The sequence below is a fragment of the Neopelma chrysocephalum genome, unplaced genomic scaffold, assembly GCF_003984885.1.
Source record: "Neopelma chrysocephalum unplaced genomic scaffold, ASM398488v2 Primary Assembly neopelma1_80b, whole genome shotgun sequence".
Classification (NCBI taxonomy): domain Eukaryota; kingdom Metazoa; phylum Chordata; class Aves; order Passeriformes; family Pipridae; genus Neopelma; species Neopelma chrysocephalum.
The window spans coordinates 13613329-13632209 of NW_020897742.1; the positions used below are offsets into that span (position 1 = coordinate 13613329).

The 18881-nt window shown below is 35.6% G+C and overlaps 1 protein-coding gene across 5 annotated transcripts in view; it reads right to left on the minus strand.

Moving 5' to 3' along the window:
• Positions 1 to 18881, minus strand: part of CSMD1 (CUB and Sushi multiple domains 1) — a 1127710-nt gene that overhangs the window by 393812 nt on the left and 715017 nt on the right. For all 5 annotated transcript variants that reach the window (XM_027690129.1, XM_027690128.1, XM_027690127.1 and 2 more), the window contains one exon: positions 7805 to 7882. In XM_027690129.1, coding sequence (XP_027545930.1) covers positions 7805 to 7882 — 78 coding nt within the window. The remainder of the gene's footprint in view (positions 1 to 7804; positions 7883 to 18881) is intronic.

An 18881-nucleotide genomic window follows, 5' to 3' on the forward strand; every position in this document is an offset into this window, starting at 1 on the left:
GGCAGTTTCAGCTTCCTAGCTGGATAACAATTCATTTAAACCATCCATAATTCAATCAGATTACATCTTGTTTTACATATTTTAATAGATGCTTCCTTCTGGTTATTTTACAAATTATATATGCAAATGCTGTATTAAATAATTGATGAAGCACCTTGTTTTGCTTTTAGCTACAAGTGATGCTTTTCTTCACAAATATATTTAGGCAGTAGTTCTTTTCACAGCAAGATTTTTGCATAGTATTTTAAGAGATATTTAAACTCCTGCCGTGATGAAGGCTTATTTAGAAACACCAAGTATAATTCAGTAACCTGATTTATGAAGGAATTTATAAAATATAGTGAAAAAGCATTGCAGAAGAATTTCATAGCATAAGATCCAAAACTCTTTAGCTCTTGGGACACTCTGTATTATTATATTCTATGATAGGATAATGTATATCAGCCTAATTAGCCTTCCTGTTTTATTAATGCTTTATAAAACTGTTAGAGGTTAATGATGCAGTTATTTTTTCTACTGCCCAATTTCATCCTATAATACTCAGTAAAAGGGGAAATAGAGCCATTATTCTCTTACTAGACATATGGTAAATGCTATAATGGAATATTATGTATTATGCATTATTTACAATTGTATATATCTATATCTATATAGACATATACATGTATACTTAGGTACATAGACATATATAACAAGAATACTTCTAATATTAAATATTCCAGCATCCATCCCTTAACTTATTGTATAAAAGTGTCAGTTTTAAATATTACTTCCCTTTCTTTATTTTTAACTGAACATTTAACATTGCTCAGTATTTCTGTAAAAAGACTTTCTGAAATAAAAGTGGATATTTGCAGACATACTAGGTCCACAAAATCTCAGGCTTGTTTTTCCTTACCTTGTAATTATTACATTAGTAAGTTTTAAACAATCTTTCTCTCATTTGCAGATATGCACAATATAAATGCAAACTTGAAAAATGCTTTCCTTTTCAAGCTGTGAAATTTGAATGAATGAAAAATGAAAAATAGCTATCATGATTGAAAAGGCCGGAGAGTTCATGATGCTGTGTAGGCACTTACGAAGTTTCTGATTGGGCACTACCAAATGAAAATCATTTCAGTGCCTGTAAATTAATATAACAGGATACAACACACAATCACAGAGTAACTTCCTCTGAGAACACTGAGATCTTCAGGCATGGGAATGGGCTGCCCAGGGAAGTTGTGGATTTTCTGTTCCTGGAGGTTTTTAAGATGAGACTGGATGTGGCACTTAGTGCCATGGTCTAGCAACCACGGGGGTGTTGGATCAAGGGTTGGACTTGATGATCTCAGAGGGCCTTTCCAACCCAGCTGATTCTATGATTCTGTGATTCTATGATTCAGAGAGGACTATAGAAACTAATGGGACAGAGGTGCCTCCATGCAGATCTTAGCACACAACATTCTTCCTCTTAAGAATCTCAATCTTAAAGGTAGGTATTTCAACATTCTCAGTTTTCCTTATGAGATAAGGGATATATCCACAGAAGATGCTGAACTGATGCTCACTGAAGGTCAGAAAAGAGTTGCAGATGAATCCTCTCACTTTTCACTCTTGTGTTGCAATGCTTCATGAAGAGCCCAGGAAACAGCAGTCTTTGAAAGGCAGTGGTATTTGTAAAAGTATTTGTAAAAGGAAAGCCTAAATTCTGCAATTAAGAATTTCTCTTTTTAAAGGGCACAAAGTAGATAACACTATAAAATGCAATGCTAGTGTGTTTCCCTTAAAAAAATTAGTAAAGGATGTTTCTTATGTCTCTTGATATGCTGTTGTTCTTTTCTCGTCCCTTTGCTTTTTTTTTTTTTTTGAGCCTATGGCAAACTGATCACCTGAGTGTCAGAACAGGGCAAACAACACCCCAAAGTCTTGTTCAAAACACTTGTAGACAGTACTGTGTGGCCCAGAATAAAAGTCCGAAAGATGTCAACATTTCCCCATTTGCTTTACTTGTTTTAGCTAACAGCGAGACCAGTTAAAGAGAGAGATTTATGTTACATTTATTTCTGCAGTGCTTTTAAATTTGTGCTTCTTGAAGAGGCACAGGCCTATGGAATTTCTGCAGAACAAGTCCACTTTCCAACAGATTTTTTTTTTTTTAATTTCTAAGGTCACTCTTAGAATGAACACAGTTAGTGTTCGCACTTTGGTACCATCCCTTTTTTCTTTAACATAGTTTTACATAATATTTTAAATAATTACAGTGAAAAACAAACTTCATATTGAGAGCATTTAAGCACACAGTATCTAAACCTAGAATTGTTTGATACACAACTGCCTATAATGGCTTGGATGGTTTGTTTTGCATCATGTTTATTGGTGACCAATCCCATAATGAATGCAAGGTTTCTTAAATTAATGAAGGCTAACGCATAAGATGCTATATTTGATTAGTGTAAATTAATGTAGATTAGAGCAAAGGTTTGTAGAGTGCGATAGATTTGATGAACAGTTGGATTTTTGTTTTTGTTTTTGTTTTTGTTTTTTAAATTTGAGACTGAACACTCTCAGAATAATAAATATTTAACATTATCTTTTGATCATGATTTGATCCTGACACAGCATGTGATAGCCTGTGAAAATTCAAATTCAATTAAAAATCGGGTCTTACAGGTGAAGATTCAATAAAATACAAGCACACACAAAAAAAGAAGGAATTTTTGGTAAAATTATTTCCCACTACATGAGCATTGAAAAAATAATAGTATGGAATTATTGCATAGGTTTTCATTAATCTTATAATGAAGAAGATGCTAAAAAATAGTTAAATAATAAATTTTGGGAAACAGTGAACAAGATAATTGAAATATTAAACATAATAATCAGAAATTTATACTTATATGTCAAGCTACCAATTTCATAACAAAAACATAGTAATCAGCAATAGTTTTTCCTTTTGTATCTGTATCTTGAGATGACCTTCAGCAGTTTTCATATCAGTTTGTTAAGTTCATTGCACATTGGTTTGCAACTGATTTCTAAGTATTGGTCTTCTCAAAACATAAAAGTTTTTAAAGACACTGTTTTTTACTAAGGTATAAGTACAAATCAGTCAGAAAATTATGCTATTAAATGCAACTATTTAGTCCAATATTTTCCTTCTTAGGGAAACAGTCTTTCATTAACCAAAGAACAAAACTTTACTAGTCATCATTTTGCTTCTGTCAAAGTAAATTTACCAATAGCCAAATGTCAAGAAGATGAAATTGCCAGTTTATTTGAAATATGAGCAATCTATTCGTAAGCAATAAACTTCCGTCCTTAAAATTTTTAACTTTATTTTACAATGTCCTAAGCCATTTGTGCCAGTTACCCAACAACAAAATAAATAATGACTGCTGTCATTCATTCTTTCTTACACTGAATTAGCAATGTAATCCTGTTTTGGTATTAATCACTATAGTTTCAACAGCATGTGCCATTAATTCAACCTAATGTGCTGCAACCAATTAATACTTTTTCTCTAAACTCATTTGTTCTTTGGCACTACATTGAAGAAGTAATTGTTGTAAAGTAGCTCTTTTTATCATCTTCAGTGAGAAGAACTGTTCAGATAAAGTCTGTAACTCAACTTTCAGCAGACGCATTAATCTTACACTAGAATCATGATCTTCAAACCATTTAAGGTGTTTTTTCTGGTATTCTAAAATATATTTTCAAATAATACAACAGAAGCCTGAAATTGCTTTCAGGAAGTAAAAGAGGCTTTTACTTAGTGAATACCTACAGATATCTCACTTTGTAAAACCTAGTAGTTCACACACCACTTTGAAAAGTGAGGTTAAGTTACTCAGTATTCAGTAATTACCATGAAATGTTAACATGGTTCAATATGAATGCCACATTTCTAACAGAATCACTCAGACTTCGTCTGTTAATCGTTGTTGCTATTTCTGAATGTGGATGTTCCCTTCAGTTTGCTGCATCATGTGGGGAGCCACTTTCCACACTGCATTTTGACAAGAGCAAACTCAGGAAATCAGCTCTCCCAGGCACTTCATCCTCAATTCTGCTTTCCCCTCCCAGAGTTACTGCACTGGCAGATTTGCACACAACACCACATAAACCGTATAAGCATTTCCATTTTTCACCTGATATGGTGTCTCTTGCCTCACTGAACTTCCTTGGCATTTACTGTGAGCTTGATGCATTCCTGTGCTCTGTTCTCCTCCTGGTGAGGAGGTCTGGAAGTGTGAGGCTGCCCTGTGAATGTAGCACAAGGGCTGAGGTCATTAAAGGCCTCTGGGGCAGTCTGCTCTCTTAACCCTCCTCTGGGCCACACAGGGCTGAAAGAGTCACAGAGGTGCCAAATAGCAAGTCTGAAGTTATGACCCTGTCTTCCCAACATTCTGTGAACTGGTGTCCTGAAGACATGTACTCACTTGCTATCCTTTGCATGTGGTAGGAAGTGCCTGGCAATTACTGGTAGTATCACAGGCTACACTTGAAAATATAAACTGCAAGTTTCTTCTGCTTGACTAGAAAATGGGCCTTTTATAAGGACTATGGCTGCCCAGTGATGGTCTGTCCTTGCAGTTCACTTCATTAGGGCTCTACTTCTCTTGGATATACAGGATGCTTCTTGTACAATCTCTGCTGTAGAGGTAATGCTCACGTGTTTCAAGATGATAATCACCCTCTGAGAGAGTTGCTGGGCACAAATATTGCCATGAAAACATTCATTCAAGAGCCAGCAATCAAAATTTTATTTTTATTTACTCAGTCACAATGCAAACTGTAGTCATAGCACTTGTAGAAAAGGTCAAAACCATTACGAACAGAGTCTGCAGGCTTATATCATGTTAGAATAAGAGTGAGTGATGATAACAAGATGGGTCAAGTAACTTCCTTTGGGAATATACCATATATATCAAAAGGATAACAAAAGTGGGTAGACTAAACCTGCAACTAATCAGATGGGCACCAATAGATGTAATTGGATTGGCCTTCCCTAAATAGTTTCAAAAATACAATTCTCTCTTGCTCCTCTGAGAGATTAGCTTCATACAACCAAGGGAAATATGCTGACTGGATTTGGCCAGTGTTTGGGGCAGCTCAAGCACTTAAAGCCATGAGAACTGCCTGTCCACGTGCTTCCTCCCAGTTTACTCTTTCTGACCTTTGCCAAGTGTAAGGTATTGATAAACCAGGACCATATTTTAGTTCAAGTCTCTTTCGCATCCTTTTCCCATTTTCTTGAATAAATTAATCATGATTCAGCCGCATCTGGCTCATTGCTAAAAGGTAATGGCTGTGAAGAGTATAATAACTTATGTTTCCATCAGATGTACCAAAAAAAGGAGGAAAAAAAAAAAGGAAAAAAACCAAACCAACCAACCAAACAAAAAAAGCCAAGTAAAAAACTATCCAGCAAAAACCTATTGTTTCCCTGGGGAGTGACATGATAATGATTTTTTTTCCAATAGTAAATCTACCAAGGTACCCATATCCCAAAGCAATGCTTTTGTACCTGACTCTTTCTAAAGGATGGCAGAGCAGCTGAAACAAAGCTTCCAGGAATCCAGGCAGGTCCAGGAGGAGGAGGAGAGTGAGTTATGACTGTACACAACAGAAATACTGAAATAGTGTTCTTTATTCCACAAGGAATTATCAATAATGTTATTATCATTGGCAACGTTTTCTACCTAAATCCTAACAGAGTCGAGTTGTGCCCCTGCAAAATGCTTTCTGCAGCTGCTCTCAGGTGCTGCTCGGGAGGAAATGCCATGGGAAAGCTGCAGGTCAACGGATGCGCAGGGCGTGCTCTCACAGCATTTGCCATGACGGTATTTGAATTCCACCTCAGAAAGAACCGTATCTTGCCGATATCATCCAAGGAGTCCTTCCGCCGTGCCTTTTGCAACCAGACTTGTCTATCTCGCATTGGCCTCTTTAGCCACCAGCATGCTTGTAGCAAATGTGAGTAGAGTTCTTCCCAAATCTTCATTCACAAAGCCTAGCCAGGAATTTGAATTCCACCTACACCCCATAAACCAAAATCCAAAAGCAACCTTTCTGCTTTATATAGAGAGAATTTTAAAAAGATCTAACATACAAAAATGGTGAGGGGTGTTACTATTTAATTTAGTATTTAATTATCTTTTTTTTTTTTTAGATTTGCTAATTGGCATCAAATGATAATATCCACTCTTATCAGTTCTCTAAGTCAAATTCCCAATTACCTTTTCTGTCTACATATTTACTAGAAAGAAAAATGCTTAAATATTAAAGGTTTACATCAGAAAGAGTAGTAAAATACATTTGAATCCAACTGTTTGTATTTTAATCTACCATTTTTATAAGTTTCATATATGTGAAAGTAATGGTAATAATAACAATGCACTTTTTAGATTTATGTCAAGTCAAAACACAAAAAAGGCAATTTACATTTGAAATAAACAGCAATTTTAAGACTGCCTTATTATAATTTTTCCATAGTCTGTCTTCCACTTTCTGTAATTATATGTGGTGTTTGACAGCATGTGCTCTGGGTGTAAGCAGAGATCACACAGCTCCCAGAGGTAACTTATAAATAATGAAATAATCACCCATTCAGATACAAACACCAAAGAGATGGATCAACTTTTTTGCTACACCTTGCATAAAAAGTTCCTTTTGAGTGCCACACCATCAACATGCAAAATTTAAAGCAGAAAACTGTCATTCCTCTTTTGTTCCAGTGAGCATACCAAAACACTGACTTTGTATTAAACAATGCACTGCAGAAACACAGAGACAAAATCATATCCCCTAGACATCAACTTTCAAGACACTCATTCTCTCTTTACTTGCAGAATAGCACACAATAAGGCAAACACAGCCTAGGTTTCAGTCCACTGAATTCAGTGTTATTTCATGTGGAATTAATTTATCCAAATACATCTTAGTCATTAGATTTACACTTTTAATGAGTTCTGGGTGAACACAGGCTTACCCTCTGGCTTTCTTTTCGTTTTTTTTTTTTCTTTTTTTTTGGGGGGGGTCTAAGGGACTCTCAGTTTTCAAAATTTAAAATTATCCTCTTTTTCTTGTTTCAAGACTGGCCTCATTAATAGAGAAAGAACTCTTAGGATACTACTCAGATTGCCAGTTCAAGGAAAGTGATGCTCAGGAAAACTAACAACCTCACAGTCCCATAGATAGCATGTTGACTTTAGCCTAACACTATACATGGGAGAAAAGGTGTAGAGGGACAGAAGAGATGTCATTCTAGAGTGCACTAGGCATGCAAAGATGGGAAAGTGATGTGATCTTCATCTTCTTCACAAGCTGGGAATTACAGCAATTCTTAACCCTTTCTGTGCAAGACTGGAAAAAGGCAGTCATCAGGACATAGTTAGGCAAGGAGAGGAAAAATTAGAGCTGTGATATTAAGTGAGGGGAAAAAAAAGATCAGAAAGTATAAACAGATACAAAAAATGCTAAGATACCTTCACTGTCCCCAGTACTGAATTGCTGAAGTCTACATGGCACTGTTCTGCCTGGATTTCCTAACTTGCCTTGCATCTCTGAATTCTAAAAATCCCCATATATAAAAATATATATATGCTATATATAATGCAGGGGTTTTTCTACATACACCACCATATTCTGCCTTTTGCACCCTGAGTGTTACCAGTGGAGTTCTAATAAAGTGATGATTGAAAACGTAATTAACATTTTAGGACCATAGCTTCTCAACATCTCTCTCTTTGATTTGTACGTATAAAAGGACTCCACAAGATATATGCAGTCACTAAAAATAACAGTATAAACAACTTACAGACAGAATTTTTGTGGTTGCTGTCTTTGCTGGGCAACATCTTGACTCCTCTTGATTTCAGTTCAATTGCTTTTTTCACTGAGAGACAAAGCAAACAAAGAAAAGGTAATTCATTATTAAACATTGTAAAATGGATATATAGCAGCCAAATCATACATTATAATAATATAAAGCTACATGACTCCTACAGAAGATTGAAATAACTGCAGCTTCCGTGGTAATCTAAATAAATTTTTACAAAAATACAACCATTTATCATGTTTCAGAAGATGTCCTTTTTAAACAGACATTATTAGGATCGGCAATATTTTCAATTCAAGTTTGCTTAGGAAAGAAAAGAAAACCCTGTCCTAATTACATGTATGGATTTCCTACACTTGCCACTGCATATGACAAAATCTTTAACATTTTTAAAACTTATTTCATACATAAAATGTACAAAACATTATCTATGCATGTTTGAGGACCACAAGATTTAAATGTGATATTCACATCTGCTTTTATTTGATCCACTCTTCTGCAGTAGGTATGTTTTTAGTTCAGTCTCCTAAGGAGATTAACACAGTGTGTTACATTACTTGGCTCACCTAATCTCTTTTGAATCTACAGGGCAATATGAACTGAATTAGAAAGAAGAAAGTGTTCTCAAAGGGGCAAAGTTCTGTGAGACAGAACAGAAGCATGAGAGGTTTAATATCTTTTTTCTCTGTTTATTCAGCTGAATGGCTGATAAACTCCCAGCTTATCCCTACTAAGTAGTTAGGGCACCATAGGAGGGATCAGGAGCCAAGTAGGAAGAGACATGAGAAGACACTAGTGCAGTTGTACATTAAGGAACACAGGGGGTAGAATTTTAATTGTAATGGTAAGAGAAAACGGTAAAAATACAGGACACCATCACAGGATATTAATTATTTCTGTGGCTTGGGAACAAATTGATCAGTGCAAAGTAAAATCAGATGTAGAAAACAATTGTGAAACGAACGTGGACAATTCAAAACTATTGTGCAAAAAAACAATAGTCATAGCAAAATAGTGCCTGACTTTGTGTATCAGAATGCCAAGGATGATGCAAGCCAATAACAAAAAATACAAAAAGCAGTAATTCTTCCTTGGTTCATATTGAATTTTTTTTGGTAGATCTTGCAGTGGTTAATAATCTTAAAATGCAGTCATTTAGCCAAGATACAAACAGAAACAATAAATCAACTTAAACATTTCCTAAATGGTAGTATTTAGTACCTCATATTATATAAATATATAAATTAATACTACAGAATGTCAGTTATACTTTTTGTCAATACACGGTATAAATTTTATGATTACCACACTACACACTGATCTCTATGCATATATATTTCTAAGAAGTGAAGTGGTAGAAACAGCAAGTTAATGTGTCTTTAAATATTGCATAAAAAACATGATTCCATTATAATTACTTCTGTATTAGAATTCTAATGCTTATGCATCCTCAGAATGAGGTTGTTTTTTCTTAACTGCTGAAATTGGGCAAGTTCTGCAGAAAGTACTTTCTGTGCTATGTGTGCTGCAAGTGCAGTCATTTACGCCTAAACCTAGAAAACAGGTGTTCAGATGATGAAAGATGAGTGAAACACAATTGTAGCTGCATGGTATGAAATGGTTTTGGCACTGTGGTGTTTTATTTTCTTCTAAGGCAGGAATTTTACATTATATAGACACATCAATGCAGACAATAAGGCTAATATTCCCAAGGCCTTCTGGAAGGGTGAACCTCATGGATGTGGTTTTCTTAGGATTACTTTCTAGACTTAAGTGCTTAAATTTCCACCAAGTGCCACCTTATGTTCTGGTTTTTTTAGACTGCATAACGAGTCCATTAAAATTATTCCATTTAATGTAAAATGGACAGCACAACTCTTGTAGTGAATATTTGGGATATTGTCTGAAGTTGTGGTCCCTCCACTAGCATTAATTTCTCAACTTGTAAGTATATGTGTCATGTAAAACACATGAGCAGTTCTTGGAGGATTCAAAACCCATACATTCATGAATGAGTGGTAAACCCATTGAGTTATTATGCAGTGGACAGAGAAAAAACTATACTCTCCTTTTCTTTGTCCTGTGATCCTATTTTATGGTAAAAATTACAATCATCACTCAAATTCCTTGTGACAGTTCACTCGTAAAGGTATTTGTTAGATGTATTTCAAACATACCCTTGTGAATGAGGAAAAACTATACCTACCAGTTGTATTTGAAACACAGAGAACACAAATTGAAACTAGAGGTTCTGACCTGACATATGAAAACATTTTGACTCTCATGCATTGAAGCAAGTCCTGCACTTTCTATCCTTGGATTTTTTTCATATGTCAAGAAAAAGGCATTCTATATCTCACTGAATGAACATTAGATAGGAGATTCACAATACTTAAGATCAGTCATCTAAAATGTATGTTTTATGAAGAGAAATACCTAAATCAAGGGTGCAATTCATCCTCTTCTAAGATAGACACAATGAATCCTCCTACACAGATGCCTTTTTCTCTCCATAAAATATAACAGAAACACATACCACTTGCTCAAGCTACATTTTAGATGGTAAGGTTAGGTGGAATGATCTTTTATGCCTAGAGAACTTTAACAGCGAAATGCAGGTATCTGTGAGATATATGGATCCATGAGGTGAGTTTGATATATAAATACCAAAATTTTGCCTCTATTATACATATGTGTAAGTTTTCATATGTAACCTTACAGTATTTTTTTGTAGTTTTAAAAGGTATTAACCAAGTACAGTATTTAAAATAAAAACTGTTCAACCTCTGAGAAAGAAACAGAGACAACTGCACAACATGGTTACAGTGAAACAGATAGACTCCTTCTGTAAATACAAGAAATATTCTGAATTACATTTTTATAATAATTTAAATACCATTTGAATACCTTTTCTGAGACATTTATTGTTTACTTCCTCATTTCTCTTGCTTTAAAAAAGGTTCCCCTGATTTCAAAGATGATTTGCCATTTAGGAGCAGAAAAGGAGGAATGGGTTTACATTAATAATGTCAGAAATGAACAGCACTTTCCACCTTTTAAGTGATTACTTTTGAAAATTTACATAACTTTCTGATGTCTTCATTTAAACATTCAGTTAAGCTTACTGAATTAACCTTTTCTGGTAATCATAACTTCAAGGGTCTTATGGTGATGAGTTACTCATTCAGGGTGGAGGGCAGAGCTGAGTACTGGAAGTCCAAGACAATCTTATCAGCCTACTGGAAAGCACTGGTGGTATCCTTAGACTTGTGCTATAGCTAAAATAAACTCAGCCATGGAAAGATTTAGAGAAGCATTGCTCATGTTCAAAATGAACTCTCCTGTCTTATGAATTTAAAAATCTATTAATCAGCATATTTTCATTAAGGATGAATGAGATCATGCTTAATTTAACACCCAAATACACATAGACATCTTTTTCTTTTTCGTCTTCGAGAACTGGAAATATAAAAAATTTTTGTAAAAGTCTTATGTCCCTAGTGTAAATTTTTAGAAATGATGCACCTTAAGTGCACCTGAAAATGTTCTTATTTTTCAAAAATATTCTTATTTTTGAAAATTAAAACAGTAACTGGTAGTATCAGCTTTATTTTCTGGATTCATAAGGCACACCAGCATACTATGCTTTCCCTACATTCCTAACTCTCTATAATTCAAAAGGAAACTTTTCTCCATTCTATTCTTCTTACATTCATTTCTGAGAGAGAATTGCTCTACTGCTGTTATTTTAAAACCATATTATACACAGCAGCTCATTACAGCATGGATGGCTTCCTAACATTACTACAATGAATTTTTTTTAAAATGCAGTTTATATTCCACAGTTTTGTTTCCCAGGATATGAAGATAGGAGGCAGTCACCTTTCAGATCCAGTTTCTCCAACTATAAAGTGGAGTTTTTTTAATAATTTTTGTTTTGTTTTAAATTGTGTTCCTCCTATCTGACATGCAAGGTTTTATGGAGAACTTGTAATTTGTGGTTGAAGATTAATTTCAAATTATCTGTATTACAATATCAAAAATCTGTGTGAATTTGTCATACATTTTCAGGGTGGATATGACTTTCAAGTAAAAGGTAGGGTTTTTTTTTTTGTTTGACTGATTATGAATGAGCTAAAAGCTGTACAAATGCAAAGTAGCATGTATTCTTTAGCACCAAGAATTTGCAGTCCTATTCTCTAGTTGTGTAATTTTGCTTAGGGAAGACAGGATAGAAATTAGTAAGAAGAAAAGCATGGAGAAATGAACAGAAAGTGAAGATACTGAGAGGCACAACTTACTGCCCATTTGTAGGGTATCACTGAGAAATAATTTAATCTAGAGAGGGTTTTGAGGTGGTATGATATCCTTTAAAGATAAAAAGGAAACTGCAAAGAGGAAAGATACCTCTGCAGTTCCACTAAGGCTAGAACAAGAACTTACAGACTTTACAGAAAGGGAAATTTTGCTTACATGAGAAAAAAAGCTTTTTAACAGTAAGAGTGTTTAAGCCCTGGAATAAATTACCCAGAGAAGCTGCAGAACGTTAGTCATCAACGCATTTTAAGATCATGTTAAATTAAGGTCTGAAAACAGCAGCCAAATATGTTTGCCTCCTCTTTGATAGGTTTCTTAAACCTATTTTCTATGATTTCATAACAGTAATCAATAACCAAAAGTCATTTGGCTGAGAAATAGTAAGTGGTTAAGACCTTGGTGGGTTTTTCTAGGATTGTTAGCATATGAAATTATTTCACTACACCTACACTTTACTGCATGTGTGCAAGCAGGTAAATAGAAATGACTTGTGCAGTACACAAGTCATATCAAAGTCAGATAAGATACTATACTACTTGGTTTACATAGCGTTATGTTTGATCTAATTTACCCTCTTTTAGTTCTAGTGTGACTCCATAACAACAGAAGTAACACTTCCTGTTTGTTCCTAACATTTTCTCTAACAGTCTTTGTGTGTGTCTTGGATAACATAATATGTTTTTTCCCAATTACCCAAATATATGAGTATCGCCAGTTTTTCTTCCTGCATGAAATAACCTCCAAGTCCTCAAATACTGGCTGCCACTCAAAGCTAAAATATTCTGACATCATCTGCTAGTACTTCCTCAAGCTGCTCTGCTGCTGCTCTGCTGAGTTCAGCTCTTGGCTGCCTTTCACTGCAGATTTTTCCCAAGTACAGATATATGAAGGTGAAGAGGAATAACATATTGCCCAGTATCTGGTGATCACAAGAAGCACCTTTCCTGTCCAACCTTAAGCTCTGTGTCACCTTAAGTATGTTTGTATGTATTAAAAAGACTGACACTTTGTTTTAAATATTCTTACTGTTTCAGTAAGAAATAGTGATGTGCTTGCAATAACATTCATAGGATTATTGCTGAAGGAAATTAGCAAATTTATCTCAGTATAGTGCAGGATTCATCAATTTCCTTTTGCTTTAGTTTCACTGGTCTGATTTTCTTCAGGTTGAGTAATCTTGTTGCAAAACACAGTATTTTCTTAATTCAGATTGAAGAGTCCAATTAAGTGCAGCGTTTGCTTTGCACTAGTGCCTAATCCTTTCTGTGCACAATTATGGGAGTACTAGCATTTTTTGGCCTTGGAAGAAATAATCTACATTTTCATATTTGGCAGCATCGGTAATTTCTCTGCATTCTGCTTATAGATTAAACATTTCTTTCTTATTACTCAAAGTCATGTGGGACCAGTAAACAGATTGTTACCTATTTCTAGGTTTTCTTCTGTTTTACTATGTCTGGTTGTACCATGAATTCTTTCTAAAAGTTTAGTAGTTGTGAGAATAAGAAAAAAAAACCAACCATTCTCAAACTTAACATTCATTTCAGTTTATGTAGGGAATGTTATAATACTGGGCTTTTTTATAAAACAAGGTCCCAGATTCAATAACCTAGGAGGATCCTTGCAAGTTTTTTTCTCAGCTACCCATTTGACTTTCGCTGAGGCATCGCAATTTTCCATAGGATCTCTAGTTTAAACCAATGCACTGGAATAGTCCAACCCTCTGCAGTTTCTGTATTCCTTGCCTGAAGAGTATTCTGTCTAATACACTATCCTAGTGTTTCTCTCACTAACAGGTTTCAAAATCTTCTCTACTAATCAGTATTATAACTCCAGAGAGCTTCACAGTAGGCATAGATGTTTCTACTATATGGCTAGGTGTAAAAGCTGTAAGTTCATGATCAGTTGGTTTCCTTGTTCCATCAATTTAGCAAAGTACTGCCTGTCACTAGCAGATCTTCCACTTGCTCCCTGTGCTGGAAATCTCTGCATGCAGTACCAGTGAGTAAATGGTACAGCCTCAAGATAAATTGGTGTCACAATAGATTTTTACACAAATCTTTCTCATTCTATGTATATAAGCTGATACAGGATCTGCAAGCTTAAAAAGAAACACAGCCATTTGTTTTCCATTAACCTTTTCTATGTCATTTAGCTGGCCCCTTGCCCTGATGAACTGCCTTAGCTACTTTGTGCTTTCAATGTATGATATATCATAACAAAACCACTTCAGCAGGCATCAAGTCTTCTGCAGATATCATCCACAGTTCTGGAAAATAATATCAACACAATTTGCTCTATGAATATATTGTTGCAGAACACACAGAGTAGTAGTTTGTAGAAATTGTCGCTAAAAAATAAATCATAAAATGAGATCCACTCAGCTCCTTGTTTGAATGTTGCTTCAACTATAGTCTTTTGAACAGTTCTAGGGAGGATAACACCATGACAAACAATAGCTGAAGACTGAATAGCTGTTAGATCAGCAACTGCTTAGTGCTGACGTTTGAGCCTTTTCAGCAATGGAAACTTTACTGGACCCTTAAGAAAGAAGTATGACTTAGCAACCTGATTGTAACCAGGTACAAACTTCTACCTTTAATGAAGTACTTTTTGTTTCTCTGGAAAATGCCGAAAAATCAAGGTGTAGTGTGTTGACCCTGGCTTGACACCAGGTATCCACAAAAGCCACTCTATCACTCCCCTCTGCAACTGGACAGAGGAGAGAAAATATAGCAAAGGGTTCATGGGTTGAGATAACGGTCAGGAGACATCACTCGCCAATTACTGTCACGGGTAAAAAACCCTCTAATTTGGGATATTAATTGAATTTATTACTAACAAAATCAGAGCAGGATAATGGAAATAAAATAAATCTTAAAAGCACCTTCCCCACACCCCGTCTCCTTCCCAAGTTCTACCTCCTGCCCCCCAGCAGTGCAGGGAGACAAGGAATGCAGGTAACAGTCAGTTCATCACAGGTTGTTTCTGCTGCTGCTCAGGGACAGGAGTCCTTCCCCTGCTACCTATGGGGTGTCTCCCACGGGAGACAGTCCTTCATGAACTTTTTCAGTGTGAGTCCATCCTGTAGGCAACAGCTCTTCACTAACTGTTGCAACATAGGTCTTTTCCATGGGGTGCACTCCTTCAGGCACAGGCTGTTCCAGGGTCCCCCACAGGGCCACAAGTCCTACCAGGAAAACCTGTTCCAGCGTGAGCTCCTCTAACCATGGTTCATCAGGTCCCTGCCAGGACCCTGCTCCATCATGGGCCTCCCATGGGGTCAGCCACCTTCAGGCATCCACCCACTCCTGTGTGGGTCTCCTCCACAGGCTGCAGTTGGATCCCTGCACACCCATTGACCTCCATGGGATGCAGGGGTACAACTGCCTCACCACAGGTCTGCACAAGGGTTGCAGGGGAACCTCAGCTCCAGTGCCTTCTGCACTGATCTTGGTGTCTGCAGAGTTGTTCACATGTTCTCACTCCACTCTTCTCTGGCTGCAATTTTCATCTGCGCAATAACCTTTTTCTCTTTTTTAAATATGTTATCTCAGAGGTGTTACTATCGCTCCTGATGGGTTTGGCCTTGCTCAGCAGTGGGTCCATCCTGGAGCTGGATGGCATTGGCTCTACTGGACATGGAGGAAGCTTCTGGCAGCTTCTCACGGAAGTCACCCCTGTAGCCCCCCCGCCACCAAAAGCTAGCCACACAAACCCAATACACAACAATTCATAATAATATGCTCCTATATGATGACCTAATAATAAGACTTTTTACTGGAATGCCCTTGTGTTAAGGCAAATCTGTATGCAGTCTTTGTCAAATGTCTCACTCTCTTGGCACTGAGAAATTCCACCTAAACTTTGGACTGAAATTCTTTATCACAGGGTCCTGTACTTTTAGTAAATGTAGTTCCTTTAGATACGTATTTTTTTTCTTTTTGTCACTCTGTGTCAACTTTTGGGCTTTTCTTAAAATTTTGAGAAAAACAGATATTTTTGTGACATCAAAACAGACAAGAATGCACGTTGCCTTTATGAGATGTCAGTTTGAACAAGAAAATCAAAGGTAATTTCTAATGCCGAACACTGAAAAAGAAAAGGTTTCCAGGTTTTAAAAATGGGAGGAAGAGAGCCAGTCAAGGATGTCCTGAACTCAATATATATGCCAAATTACTGACTGATATATATTGAATGCATGGGACCATAAGATGTCAAATATTGATTTCATTACTATAGTTTTTATTGGATTAAAATTCTCCTTTTTGATCAAATAATCTAATTTTAGAGATGAGAAAATACAGGCCAGTGGTTGATGGTGTTGTTTATTTTATATTCTCAGGTAACAATGGAGGATACATTATGTGACTGAAATCAGAGTGCAAAAGGATAGTTTAAGTTGATTTCCAGAGGGAGGGAGCTATTCGCTATCAACAGTCACATGCAAAGATTTGGCCAAAAGAATTTTACTTTTAATAGAAAAAAGACTTATTCCTTCCGACTTCATTAACAAACATTCTCCAATAACTTACTGCATTGTAGGCTTGTACAGATTTTACCTCATAGCTGAATAAATTTTTGCAATCTAAACCAATTATACTAAACAAAAGTTCAGGGAAAATATTTTAATACACTCTTACTCAAATCTAAACAAGTCAAAATAAAAGACTCAAAATAAATGACTTACTGATACCACGATGACTGTACTTACAGGATGTCAGAAATACAACATGACAGAACAAAAAAAAAGGAAGAAAAAAATGACAAGCATAGTCTACCTATATCAGCCTTGACAGGCACACAAATAGAGTTAAGAAAAATTATTTGTGTCTCTAGGGTATATAATTTAGTTTAATATGATTTAGCTAATTAATTTCCTAAGTGTTCATGACTTTTTAAAAGAAAAAATAGAAGTAGGACAGAAATAAACACATGGGGGAAAAAAGGTAAATTTAGTTTTAGCTGTAGATCCAGTACTGCTTATTTTGAGATAGCTAAAATCATATAAGTGGGTCACTGGAAGTTTCAAATAGCACCAACTGCATTAAGTGGTGAAAATTACTTCCAATGAGAGATTTAAAGAACTCATCCTCTTAAGTTTATCTACGAGACTAAGGGGTGACTTGGTGCTTCAAAAAGCTAACAAAAGACTTTTTACTCTGTTGAAGGAAAATAGCACTACTGGACACAGAAAGACCAACCCAGACTAACACAATTGAGAAGACATGACTTCATATTTAACAGTGTTTGTGTTAACCATAGAAAAGAATGGTCAAGAGAGATGATGGATTACCACCTTGTTGATTTTTCACATCAAGATGGTTTATTCTCTTGATAATAAAATTAAACAAAATACAAATTATTGTCTCAGTACCATTTTAAAGGAAAAATATATATTCAGCATCATTTAAGAGCTAGAAAATAATAGGTTTTTCTGGCTTTCTGATTTTATCAATTGCTTTTACTAATTTTCTTTTTGAAATTTACTCTAAATAACAATTATAAATGAAACCCCTGATTAAAAGTACCAAGGAAATAATGCAAATTCTTTTCATTTATTTGCATTCTAGGGTTTTAATGAATATGTAGGAAGGATAGACACACATTTACATGCAAACTCAGTGAATTATGAAAATTCATTGAAAGAACTAGCAATTGCAAGTTGATTTTACATTACTTCACGCATCGTTTTCCATTAGCACATGTTTATTTCAGCAGCCTCTATTATATTCATTGTTTGACTTCAGGATTATCTATTTGTTAAATCCTGAATTATTGAAGGTAGTCAAACACAACAGATAGATAACTTCTCATACATAATCATCAAAATAGCTAGTACCTTTTTGAACCTCCCTGAAAACTTGCCAAAAATAGCATATTTTATTCCAAATACCCTACAAGAGAGGCCTGAGTTACTGTGAAACACACCCAGTAATCATGTGGAACTTCTATTTCTAGGAATTTTGAAATAAATATTTAACTTAAGCAGATTAGTTTCAGCTGTATAGAAAAAAGCATTGTGTTTTTTTCCCTCTTAAATAGAAGCCTAAAAACATTAAAACAACCTACTGTTCTGGAAATAAGCAAAAGCTAAGCAAGCACGGTGTACATGCTGTAAATATGCAAAAGCATGAGATTCATTATCACACCTTTTAAATCATCCTGTGTACATTGATAAGCTTTGTTTCTGGGAAGTGCTAAGTTTTCATCTCCTTGTGAGCCTGTTAATGATACTTCACCTCTGGGGAATTCATGTATTTGTGAAGCACCGGCATAAGACAAATCATAACTCTGCCACTCCCACTGAATATGAAAGAATCTTTGTGTATCAGCACAGGTGAGGGTAGAGGAATGGAAAAGAAAAAGAAGTTCATAACTAAACGAATTGTAACATCTTTTCCCCCTATGACAATGCTACTAAGGAACAAGGCAGAACAAGAACTGAATCAGATTGTATCCACTGGGAGTGTTGATTTTGATGAGACCAAAGTTGCTGGTATGGGAGACATGAAGCAGACAAGGCAAATCACGTCACTGCACTGTAATTTGTTTTTATGGTTTTCAGGGCCATTTAAATCCAGGTCTTCTTCTGACTAGGAACTCTGAAACTATGAAAAAAAATTCCACAGATACACAGAGAAATTGGGACATAGATATTTTTATTGATGAAATCAACATTAAAAGACCAAAAATCAAAAGAAAGTAACAAGGTAGGCGGGGTGAGGAAAAACAACAA